This window comes from Hippopotamus amphibius, chromosome 8 (genome assembly GCF_030028045.1).
Source record: "Hippopotamus amphibius kiboko isolate mHipAmp2 chromosome 8, mHipAmp2.hap2, whole genome shotgun sequence".
Classification (NCBI taxonomy): domain Eukaryota; kingdom Metazoa; phylum Chordata; class Mammalia; order Artiodactyla; family Hippopotamidae; genus Hippopotamus; species Hippopotamus amphibius.
Window position 1 is genome coordinate 121,265,364 of NC_080193.1, and position 13,492 is coordinate 121,278,855.

Sequence of the window (13,492 nt, forward strand, 5' to 3'; positions counted from 1 at the left end):
CTTCACCCCATGTGTCTCATCCCTCACCATCTTCAGCTCCTGGCTCACCTTCCTGGTGAGGTCTTCTCTGATTACCCTTTTACAACTGCACTGCCGCCTCCCCGCCTCCCTCTCAGCACACTCCCTATTGCTCTTCCCTGCTTTAGTTTCTGACACGGCACTTACCGTCACACATACACACTTCCCGCCTCAAACCCTTTTTAAACTTTGTCGCCTTGAGCTGGAAATAAAGGCGTTAAGGACAGGGATTTTTGTGTGCTTTGTTCACTGCTAACCCTAAGCATCTAAGCCAAGGTTTGCCAAGAGTACACAACTACTAACTTACTGAGTGAAATGAATTCGGTCCCTGATTTCTAGGAGTTCATGATCAAGTGAGGGAGGTGACAAATAAAATGTGTGTCATTTAAAAAATTACAGAAGAAAAAAACTGTCCCACGTGTATACTTGAAATGACCTTTACCATTTGGGAACTGTGTGGCCAGGGAGAGTTCTGCACAGGGCTAACGCGCTCCTGAAAAATGATAAAGGAATCAGGCGAGGGGTGCCAGCGATGTCCCTGAATACAGCTTCACTCCCTCACCGCCTTGTGTTCCTCACAACCACTCTTCTTCATCACTAGGCAGATGAGGCGTGCAATGCTCATAGAAAGACCTGTTGTAAGCACTCCAGTCTCAGTCCTAGGGAACATTTAATGTTCCTTACACACGTGCCCCCTGAGTACCAGGACTTCTCTAGCTGACCAACAATGCTCAGTAACCTGTTTCTCCATGGGTTTCTCTCTCCCCTCTTGGTGTGAGATGGGCCTGGAGCAGTAAGCAACCAACATAACTGAATTTTCTTAGCCAACTTATGAAATACTCATGTTCCAATAAGAAGGTGGGATTACACTCCTGGAATTAGGGAGCTTTTTCCCAGTCACCTTTCAGTTACACCTAATGGCTCAGGAATAATATGGGGCAATAAAGAAAAACGTGATCCGACTGATTCTTTGTCCTTTTCTATCTCCCTTTCTCACAGAAGACAGAAGTGGGAAAGAAAACAAAATGAAGAGACTTGGGTAATATTGCAATGACTAACTTTTAACATTCCAGGGCTGTCCCCTCCCCCCACACTACTATATAGTATATTTGTGCCTCTTCCTTAAAATATTTCCCTTAAATTTTTTCAAAACCTACCACTTTTCATTTTTCCTATTAGATTTTTCTAAAAGAGTGCTGTAAGCAGATACATGCATTTCATTGTGTCCTTTTCCTTTTTACCAGTAAAAAGGAACAGGAGAAATATATCAATTAAGATAGTAATGACAACGGGAAATGATGTACATTTTGTAGAACAGAAAGCATTTTGGTACATTTAAGGACTTTTAAAATTACAAGATTAATTCACTCCCCATTTTAAACAAGTAGGCATTAAGTAGGTTATGAAAATAACCCATTGTTACTTCTCACATTTCAAGTTAACAGGAATATCCAGTACCTACCAAGTATAAAGCACTGAATAAGTATGATGGGGAATTAAAGAAGACGTGACTGATATACTTCACACGGTCCCTGGATAACCTTATAGAGAAGACTACACCCATGATGTAATATTCATTCATTCAGCAAACATGTATCATGTTAGATACTGGGCTGAGATACAGAGACAAGGACTACAGGTATTATCCTCCATAAGGTCGCTATCCAGAAATATGCATAAGGTGTTAAACTGAATATAACAAAATATCAAATGCACACTAGAGATACTGGGTATTCAGAATAGGTTTGAAAGACTAATTATTTTCAAAGTATCAAACAGTATTAAGAATGTTTAATATCATATAGATCAGATAAAACTTACCAAATTATTATACTAATATTTTCATAGCTAAATCGGCAGGGACATCTGTTTAATCTCTTATTCAGTAGAAAATGGATACACATTAGCAAAGATGTGTTCTCTGCTAAGAAGGGGGAAAATCTATTTGGACAGGAAAAAGCTATTTAAAGATGTATTCATCTCTGCATGCATCACAGTGCCTGAAAGGACCTTCAATTAGCAAACTCTTAAAATTTGTAGAATAAACTCACAATGGAGGTCAGTTAAGGTGGTATATAGTATAACCACCCTGCCCCTCCACCCACCCAACCCAAAAGAAAAAAAAATTCCTTTTATTGTTTCTGATATTTGTATAGATGCTGTCTCAGAGAAACAGACAGACTAAATAAAGCACATGACAGTAAAATGGAAAGGTTTCATCAAAAGAGCTGGACTTGAGATAAACGCAAGGAATTGGGAGATTTGGGCAGCAAACTGCTTTTAACGTTCTATGTTAAAAAGACATACATAATTGGCTTTAGCCTCACTGGATTTCAGCAACGTAACCTACAAATACAAAAGATTTAAAGTCAATTTATATTTCTCTAAATGCACTCATTGGTGATATCTAGGTTTATTCTGTCTGACAAGGTTTTAACACCACTTATTCACACCAGTCCCAGAAACTCATTTCATAACCACTTTGAAAGGACTATCATTCCACTGTGTAGAAACATCCCATTACACACTGCAGCAGTACATTTAAATCACTGAATAACTTTACCAAAAAAAAAAGGTTAACAAACTAGTTACAAAAAATTGATGTTTCAAATAATGCCTATCTACTAAAATGTAATTATGAACTATTTTTTATTATTTGGGTATTACTTGAAAAACTTAGTAATTTAAACATGAAACAATGGATTTATTTATATATTCTATTCATCTAAAGTAAGAAACACTAACTGAAATATAAGTTGATAATTATTGCAGAATCATTATCTTAGCCCCTTCAAATCATTTGCAATGGTTTCATTTGAAAATAACTAATGCTTCAAATCACACCATAATTCTGTCCAAAGACCACAATATGTGTCAACTGAAAATATGTAAATGTACTGCATTAACATGACTATGATGCAGGTTAACATGTGAAGCCACAGGACTGAAACTGACTTGAATTTTACAATATAGTCTTTCTTGCATTGTTGTAAGAATACACTTGGACAAGCAGTGGGCTGACTCCAAGTACACAATACTTCAAAGTTCTTATTAGACAGAGTAACATATAAATGGGCTAAATCAAACCTATGAATTTTATCCCTGTGATACCTTAAGATATCCTGGTTAAAAAAAAAAAGGAAATGTCTAGATAACTAATACACCTTGTTATTTTGAAAAAGGTCACCATTATATGATTGATAAATTTATCAATATAAATTTTCTGATGTGGTTATGTGATGCATGGTTAAATAAATTTAAAATATCATTTTCCAAATTAAAAAAGGGAAACCAGTGATATCAAAAGTATTCTCATGACAAATGTTTAAGATAAATAAACATACCTCATATTCACTGGAATCAATTAATAAAAGCTTATTTTGTAAAGTTCTACTTGAGACTAAAATAGATTAAAATAAGGATTGACTAAAATGCAAAATTCTACTTTATCTTATAGATTACCTTTCAATTAATCTGCATATACCTGCTTTTACATATAAACATATATATATATTCAACATTAACTGCAATGTTATGAACAAAAACCCTTAGCCTAGTGGTAAAGAATGGGGGCTGCACCTCCACATCGTACTGACTGTGTCACCTGCAACAAGTGACTTAACCTGTCGGTGAATCAGTTCTATTCAGCCAACAGAGGATCATCAGAGTGTCTCCCTCCTGAAGCTTTCTGGGGGATATCAAACAAGATGAGGCATGTCAGTAACTAAATGGAGCCTGGCACATACTGGTTTGTGCACTGCATGAACCCCTGGGGGCACACGATCATAATTAGGACACTCCAGGCTCAACAGAGTGCATGGTGCCATGGCCATTCTTGACAACTTGTAACATTACATTCGGACTTGTAAAATTTGCTCTTAATGTATGAGAAAAAGTCTAGGTTTCAAAATATCACAATTTATATCTAGAGCAAAGTTTCACGGGGAAAAAAAAAACTCCTATTTGTAGTATACATGAATGGACATCTATGTAACTGGGAAGTGGATTAGAAACAGAAAAATTTTTTTTAAATTCAGAATTTTAAGAGAACCTAACAGTAGGAACCCAAATGATGACTTATTTTTCAGTCCATGTGAAACTGTAGCCTGTTCCCTGCAAGAGAAAGCAGAACAAGCATAACAAATTTTATAAGATAAGGATGACTGACTTTGAGGATGAATAGAGAGAAATAATCAAATTAACTTCGAGTTTTACAAAAGAGCTAGAAGTGTCGACTTAAGGCCGCAAAGGTAGTTTATGGAAGGACCACAAATATGTTTATGTCACCAATTCTCTTCACTCTCTCTCAGGTAAGTATAGGACACACCCTACAAGTAAGCAGGTTGGTGGTAGTAATTAGGCTGATAGCAAATGAAGGAAGTCCAAGGATGGCATCCTCAAACATCCTGATATTCAGTATGACGAATGCTTTTCTAGCACCAAGAGAGAAGTTTATTAATCTAGGATGCAGAATGTATAATACTGAAAGTGGATAAAAACTACTTTCTATGGCTTACCTACATACAAATCCTTATAGCTTACCTAAAAGATCCCCATTCTCATCACACTGACTCGAATTCTACTACAGATTATTAGTTACTGCTTAAAACAGTCAAGACTCAGAGGTTTTCATAAGCTTAAGCCTGTTTGGTGTACCTCTGTAATGTGAAGAGATCCTTTTTTTTTGGCGCGGGGGGTGAAGTGGGGGGCAGCAAGGGGTGTTAAGTGAAAGATAGATAGAGAAGTGTAATTTTATTTTTACCCTGATTTAAGACTTCTACTGACAAATTCTCAAGTAGGAGTCCATTACTGTTTGTGAGGGTATACACAACTAGAAATGCTTTACTTTACTATCTTGGAGCAATGTATTTTTATGCTAATAATTCCAGTCTATAAATTTTAGGATAGTAGTCTATTTCCATATTTAGGACTGGAGAAGACATTTCCCCATATTTCACAACCTTTGTAACATGACCGGAGAATTACCTCAATAACTACCCCAAGTCACAGAAAGAACATTTATACTCTGTTGACCAATCTGAATATTGAAAAGTAAACTAACTCCTGTAAGAAATCTAATATTTAATAATTAGAAACAACGAATTCATATGACCTATAAAACCCTTAAAATTCCATATTTTTTCAACTGAGAAATAATGCCACATCTGCACACTAACCCAGAGTTCTACTCTACCTTCAGGGCAGACAAGGGTTTCTGTGCTCAACTCTGCCTCTGGCTATATCTGTTAGACAAGTGCCATAATAAGAATGGTAATGTACACCAAATACACCATGAAAATTCAAGAACAGGATTAGAAGTAAAAAATACTTAGACACAGAAGGGCTACCAGATTAAAGTTATTTGGCAATATTGCCCAATGGTGGACAGAAGTCACCATTTCATGTTATTTTTAGCTCAAATATCATATTATTGAAGTAGAGCTCCATGTGTTTTTGAGACCAATGGTTAAAAATGCAGTTTTGTATATTTAAGCTCATGTAGTCTCTCATTAGGACTTAAAGGAAAAAAACTCTACACATTTATAAGATTTCAAATGTTTTAAATTTAATAAATGATTTATTTGTACTAGTCCTTCGTAATCAGTCTTCATATCCACATTTTTATTTCATCAACAATCATCTCAGACACACCTTCTAACAACACTGACTTAAAATATTACGACAGGAAACTATGCCTTCAGGAGCATGTTTATTGTGTTTGAGATGATACATCAGGTGCTCTCTGAGCTACAAAGGGTAAAAGGAAATCCTCTCGTTACAAACTGACAAAGGTAAAAGGTAAAACATTTTTCACAACAGCATGAACCACATACTCAGAAATAGATCTGGGTTTAATACAAATGACATAATTCCTAGTCATCTACAGCTACTTTTATAACTTCATACAGATAATGAATTAGGCTAAAATGCACTATAATATTTGGTAGACTTCAGGACCAGTATCCTTAGTACATCACAAAATACATTTTGATATCCCAAAGAAGCAAGACTTGCAAGTAGGCATTTTAAACATAACTAATCTACAGCTACAAAGTTCTACTCTTGATAGCATTTACCTTTTTGGGGAGTCTCCCAGTCTCCAAAGGATAAAAGCAGAGAGTAGAATCAGTATAACATATACACAGAAGTCCGTATTGTAAAGGCTATAAAGATTTGCAGCACAGTGAGAAGATGCCTTCTGCTCCTTCACACTGCATACAAATTATGTGAATTATGTTGCGTATCGCTTGGTCCACTGTCTGGCTATCCTGTCATGTTCTGCTCTGTTGGTCAAATACTGAGTGGCTATGCTTCCAACCAGAGGATCCGCTGGAAAAGTGGAAAGAACATTAAAAGATATTATATGGTGTCTTAAAAGTTCAGCTCTAATAGTCTCCAGAATTGAAATGCTGGTTTTTCAGCAGCATCTTGATATATAATGCCTAACGTCTCAAAAGAAAAATGTTTAAAGTAACATAATCATCTTTATATTTTAATATTTAAATTAGAAAAGCCTCTTTAAAAAGTAAATGTTGAGTTAATAAATCTGATTTTTTAAAATGTATGCCTTTAATATACAAAAATTATTTTCACTCCTAGCATTTTATTGAACAATAAAAGTGTGCTAGGTGATTATATTTGTCTTTCTACAGATATTTAAAAATTAATTTTTCCAAACTCAGATCCTATGATGCAGTGCTATTCAGAATGAAATATTTCCTTCATCCTGTACAATATGACTTAAATCACTACCCCATCTCCATTTGAAAACTTATTTGTCATTTTGTTTTTTAAATAGTATTCTGAGTGAGAAATTAAATCTGAGATGTAAATTTTATTTTGAATTTGTTTTTCAAAAAGGTCGACTATGTACACACGGTACAACATTTGAAGTATACCAAACCACAGTCAGTAACACGTAAAGCTTCTCTTCCTTCCTGACTGCAACTACTCTGAAGCTTCTCTTCCTGGCAAATAATTTATACCTGTTTACAGCATTTCTATCCAGAGACATTATACATATTTATAAGCATTTAGAATATTGTTATGCATATGTGTTTTTTTTCAGTGCCTTGCTTTTTTTTACTTAATATATCTTAGAGTTTTTGGTATTAATTCGCAGAGCTACCTCATTAAGCTATATCCTCTTTTAATGGATTTGTAGGTTGTTTACAATCTTTTGCTTTAATAAATGATGCCACAATGAATATCCTTGTATACCTCCCTATATCTATCTGTCTGTCTGTCTATCTATCTATCTATCTAATTTGGGTATATGTATAACTGCTGGGCCTAAGAAAATAGTAATAACCTTTGGTGATTGATTAAATATTTAAAACTGTAAGTCAACTTGTTTAAAAACTGACCACTTGGTAAGATAGCATATGTGAAACCCCAGGCCTAAACATTACTTTTTCCAAGTCAGCTACTCACACTAAAGATCATGTGTGGCAGTTAAGCATTTCTTAAAAATTATGCACTAATGACTTTATCTCTGGGTTTTTATCATCATAACCTAGTCTAACCCTCTCATCAGCTATCATTTTAATATCCACTATGACCACATCTAATATAATCCAAAAAAGAAAGGAGAACAAGAAGCCCTTCATTACTGAGTGGCTGAGCTGAAGCACATGGCAGCGCGGAAGGAGCAAGAGAAGGAGGCAGTGGTGTCAGAAACGTTACTCCGCTCCAGTCAAAAGTGGTTTGTACAAATGCATAATTTAGAAAACAGTCATCCATGGCAGGGAGAAAATACGTATAGGGTAGCATGCCATTCACAGATTAAAGGAAGTTAACTGTGAAACTTCTGGTCTATTCTAATTGAAACAGCATTGATGATTTACTCAAAAAATGTCTCATGCTGATCTTTCTATCAACAGCATTTACTTCTCGAAGTCACTTTAGACTAACTGAAAAAAAGGCACTGGTTTCTATAGCCTCACTGTGTGCGTTAATAAAAATCTGCTTACCAGGGTTGCAGTCTGTCAAAAGAGAACAAATCGACAGCAAAACCTTGGAAATAGTCAAAGCAGGACTCCAGTTGTCCTTAAGGATGTCCAGGCAGATGACTCCCTGACTATTGATGTTGCAGTGATAGATCCTGGTGCGGAAAGTAACCTAAGGGCAGTGAGATTAAAATCAGAAAGAAAACAACAGCTTTATTACCAACTCTCCTATCACAGATCACAGCCAACAGCATACAATCTCACCGAAGAGCTAATCAAACACTAGGTTTACGTAACAGCGAAACTAAATGGTTTTGGTTAATTCAGTTTAAAGAAATTTTGTTTTTACCCAGCATAGCAGGAACTATATTGCTTTTACACCAAATGAGTTGTCAAATTGTTTAAGAAAATGATACAGTAATTCTATGCATGTATGTGTGGGCATGCATGCACATATACCTCCCTGTTTAAAGACAAGAAGAGAGGGAGAACAGAAACGTTCTGGTGCCAAAGGTAAGAGAAACTAGTGAAGAATTTTTTTAAACATAAAACTAAAGTTACATTAGTTTCTTAGTAAAGGTCATTAACTTGGCCAATCTCTTGGCCACGTGTCAGAAAATACTGGAAAAGGTTGGTGAAATCACCAGCCTTTCTATTTCACAGACTTTCATTTCCATAAATGGCTCACTGTCTTGTTAAGACTAAGATAATAAAACAAAACAAGTAAGGTTTTAAGCAAGTGAATAAAGGAAACTATTAAACCCCTGAGATATGTGAAAAAAAGAGAATAAATCATTGAAACAAGTCTCAAAACAATCATGAACACAAATTGGGTGGTTAATTCTTAATTTAGAGTTGCAAAGAAAAAAAGACAGTTCCTGATCCATTGGAACTAGCAATGTACTGTGATCTCTGGGAAGAAAATGGAGTGGAAAAGAAAGTGGAGTCTGGGAAGAAAATGCTGAAAGCCCTCAAAAGTGTATTTCTGTTAAGGATGAATAATTTAAAACCAGAAAGAAACCAATGGTGTAGCGGGGAAGGAGGAGAAAGAAACCACTGGTGCAGCGGGGAAGGAGGAGAAAGAGAACACAGTACCCATTTTATCCGCAGTTTTGCTTTCCATGGTTTCAGTTTTGGACCCCTGAAGTCAACTGCAGTTCAAAAATATTAAACGGAAATTCCAGAAATAAACGTTTCATAAGTTTTAAATTGTGTGTTGTTTTGAATAACACGATGAAATCTTGCACTGCCCTGCTCTACCCTGCCTGGGTGTCCAGCATAATCCTGCCCAGTCAGTCTACCAAGTAGCACCATGGTTATCAGTTCTGCTGCTGCGGCTCTGCAGTGCTTGTGCTTCAGTCACCCTTACTTTATTTAATAATGGCCCTGAAGCTCAAGAGTAGTGGTGCTGGCAACTCAGATTTGCCAAAGAGAAGCCATAAAGTTCTTGCCATAAAGTGAGAAGGTGAAAGTTTTCAATTTAATAAGGATAGGAAAAAAAATTCTACACTGAGGTTGCTAAGATCTGTGGTAAGAATGAGTCTTTTATCTGTGAAATTGTGAAAAAGGAAAAAACAAATTGTGCTAGTTTTGCTGTGCCTCAAGCTGCAAAAGCTACAGCCACAAATGCTTAGTTACGATGGAAAAGCCATTAAATATGCACAAGGTATTTTGAGAGACAGAGAGAGACCACAATCACATAAGTTTTATTAGAGTATATTGTTATAATCGCTTTAACTTTATTATTATTAATTTCTTACTGTGCCTAATTTATAAATTAAACTTTATCATAGGCATTTATGCATAGGAAAAAACCAGCATTATATAGAGTTCGGTACTATCCATGGTTTCAAGGCATCCACTGCGGGTCTTGGAACGTACTCCTCCGTGGATAAGGAGGGACTACTGTATATAACTCTAGACTGTTCTAACACAGTACATACTAGTTACACAGAGCTCTTAAAATGTGGCTACAAGAATTAAGATGGGCTGAAAGTGTAAAATACACACCAGATTTCAAAGACTCAATACCAGAGAATGTAAAATATGGCGTTAATACTTCTATTGATTACATGTTGAAACGACAATATTTTTAGATATATTAGATTAAGTAAAATATTATTCAAATTAATTTCACTGTTTCTATCAAAAATTAGACATGTAGCTTGCATTATATTTCTATTAAACAGCCCTGCTCTAGAACATGGAAATAATGTATATTCACATCATTGACAGCTGACTACTAGATAGACATGCGTGGCTTACAAACACAATTAACATCCTGAATCCTTTAAGCTTTTAATAATCAAGGAACAGAAGAGAATTAAATTTCTATTATTCTTCAAGAAGTTCAACACCTTATCTGAACCTCAAAAATAGGCAAAACTGTAGAGAAATAATTATACCTAAACCAAGATAACAGCAGAAGTCTTATTTCTTTTTCACTTGTCCAACTATAGATCTGAAGAATGCTTCATAATACTGTATAACATATCTTAGGGAAAAGGAAGGAATCAACATTAAAGGGTTATTAGGTAAAAATATTGAGACTTCAGCAAAAAAATTAACATGCCAAATTAGTTAATAACCATTACATTAACCAAAACAATTATGACAAATCACATACAGAAAAGATGCTAAGAAAAATGTCTCATTTAACAAATTTTCCCTCATGCATAAAATTAATTTCATAAAAACTAAATCTTGAAAACTTTTCCCTAATTTTGCTACCATGTTAAAACCAATTTCCAATATGAAAAATGAAGCAAACAGAAATACACATCACTATAAATACAGTCATGAGCTATTCTGCTAAAGTTTTGTTTTCTATAACACAGAAAACTTAAGTAGCAAAGGCAAACTGGATAGTTAATGATATGTTGGCATTTAACGTGTCATTTTGAACGTGAATACAATCTGTAATATTATTAACATGAGGGTTTTGTCCCCTTCTTTGATTAAGCAAGAGATACTCAACATACCCAAGAACATTACAGAAGATAATCATTAAATAAGACAATCTAAAGATCTTACATTCTGATGGGACCACAGAGTAAAGCACTCAAAAACTGACAGCTGTAGTTGAGAGCAAATACCTCTAGGTGAGAGGGAACCTTGGTAGCTGCAATTTGAGGTAAATACCACTAGATGGAACTGTCGTTACCTTTTTAGATCAAGGAGAAATGACTGATCTGCCTTCTTTAAAAAAAAAAAAATCCTTTATTTTTACACAGACACATAACACACAATGTGAGCACAGGCTTTAAATCAATACACATATTTTAAATAGTGGAGGGAACAAAAGGAACTATGCTGAAAGTTAAGGGCTTGATAACATTTCTCCCTGACAAGTCAGAAGTCTTTGTAACTAGAAATTATGCTCAGGCTTAATATTGATGGCAAAAATTGCTGGCTTGACCATTTCACTGGGAGAAGTCAGAGGAGGAAGCTATTCAAGCAATTGTTATGTTTAAGACTTGAAAAATAATTGTCAGTCATTACAAGACACAACTCAACCCTTCTTGCTGTTACCCACCTAATTCATATTCAGAGGCAACAGGAGGCCTATGTCACCCTGCCACCCTCATTCCCATTAATGCATCTTACATACAAAGGCCATAAGTGTATCAAATAGTAGTAGTTCCCTCTTCTTTGCTACACGTTTCTAGTTTTCGCTCATCTATAAAGATAGGGTATTTAGCACAAAATTCAAGTTACTTAGCTCTTATTTCCAGAAGCTGTCAAACAAATTTATTTTTTATCCCAATAGGTTTCTTAAGTAAGATTCATAGGATATTTTCTCTCATATCATAAATCTAAAATTTATCTGCTTATTGATGTGCAAATCAATCTTTTATTTACAATTAAAAAACTCTCCACTGATTACAACGTTATTTGGAAAAAACAGAAATCAATTACTTCTACAGTTTTAAAATCCTTGGTTACATGAGTTTCTGTATAATCCATGAAAAACAAATTAAAATAACTGCAGCCACACATTTAACTCCTAGAATAAACTGATTTTGGAAAAGGATAAGTATTAAAGAATGCACTTCTAGGTTCTTACCTTTGGTGGCTTAAATGGATAATCGGATGAAAATGTGATATCCAGAAAAAACACACCACCTTCATATACAGAACCCGGTGGACCAAGTATAGTCGATCTCCATTCATAAATGTTATCTCCTTTAGGCCCAGCACTATTTAAAAGAAATTAAAAATCAATGTGTATATCTGTGATCAATGAATGTTAACATCTTAAACCAATTAAGTTTCAAAGGTAAATTAGCAATCTAGAACAATAAGAGATAAGTATAAAAGAAATGTCTCAACCAACTTGTGCATGCATGTGTGTATGAACACATTTGGAAACATTTCTTACAGAAAAATAGCAAGAACAAAGAACACCTGTATAACAACTTTATCCAGAATCCCATTTTGCCCATTTGTTTTATCAACTCCCTCTCTCCCTCTCCATCTCACCCTTAAAAACAAACAAACAAACAAAAAACCACACACACACATATACACAAAGTGCATTTTTTCTGAGCCACTTGAGAGTAAGCCAAATGTATCGTGGCCCTTTCCGCATAAATATTTCAGTATGCATTTTCTAAAACAACCTAATACAACTGCAACATAGCTACAATTTCAATAAAAGTAAAATCTACACAATACTAACAATCTTCAAAATAATGTTGTCAACTGACCCAATTATGCCTCAAAAAAATCTTAATTTTCCTTCAGATACAGGGTCCCAGTCTTGGGATCAATCATCTATGTCTTGTGTCTGTAGTCTCCTCTAATATAGGGCCTTTGGCTTTCCTTTGCCTCTATAACATTAACATTTTTGAAGAACACAGTTCTTCTTTTAATAGAATGCTCATCATTTTGAACTTGTCTGATGTTTCCTCATGATTAGATGCAGGTAATTCATTCCTGGCTAGAGGAGAGCATAAATGATGTTGTGTTCTTCTCAGGGTGTCACATCCAGAGGCACACTGGTGATGTTAATTTTCATTATTCAGATCAAGTGCTGTCCAATTTTCCTACTGCAACAATAAGCAACCTTTGCACACTTTAAGACCATGGAAATACCCCACTCTTCATCAAAATTTCTCCCCGAGATTTATTATTGACTTATGATTACTGGCTAAACTAAATTTTACTATGACAGGGACAAAAATCATAATTTTCCAACGTCAGCATCTCCTCCACATTTACCAGCTGGCCCTTGAGCCCTCTCCTCTCCTGTCTGTACGATACGTGTATTACTGGTGAGGTGCTCATGGATTCCTATCTTTTTTCCTAACAATTTAGAATTCTTACTGCTTTTAAATTATTTTGATACTCAATCTGGCTCAAATTACCCCAGTTGAAAACATCTTCAAAGTGACCCTGTATCCCTGTGATAGGCCACCTTCATTTTTTGAACACTTCCTTACTTTCTGGCACAACAATATGTTCCAGGCTCCCATCCTTGGAACTTGCCATTTCTTCAAGGAGCCCTGGTTCCTTTGAGTGGG

General features: G+C 35.3%; 1 protein-coding gene across 2 annotated transcripts in view; it reads right to left on the reverse strand.

Moving 5' to 3' along the window:
• Positions 1 to 5,562: 5,562 nt before the first annotated feature.
• UBE2E3 (ubiquitin conjugating enzyme E2 E3) overlaps positions 5,563 to 13,492 on the reverse strand; it is a 78,711-nt gene continuing 70,781 nt past the window's right edge. For both annotated transcript variants that reach the window (XM_057745447.1, XM_057745448.1), the window contains 3 exons: positions 12,034 to 12,166; positions 7,992 to 8,139; positions 5,563 to 6,348 (listed from right to left, as the gene is read on the reverse strand). In XM_057745447.1, the coding sequence (XP_057601430.1) occupies positions 6,251 to 6,348; positions 7,992 to 8,139; positions 12,034 to 12,166 (379 nt within the window). In that variant the 3' untranslated portion in view covers positions 5,563 to 6,250. The remainder of the gene's footprint in view (positions 6,349 to 7,991; positions 8,140 to 12,033; positions 12,167 to 13,492) is intronic.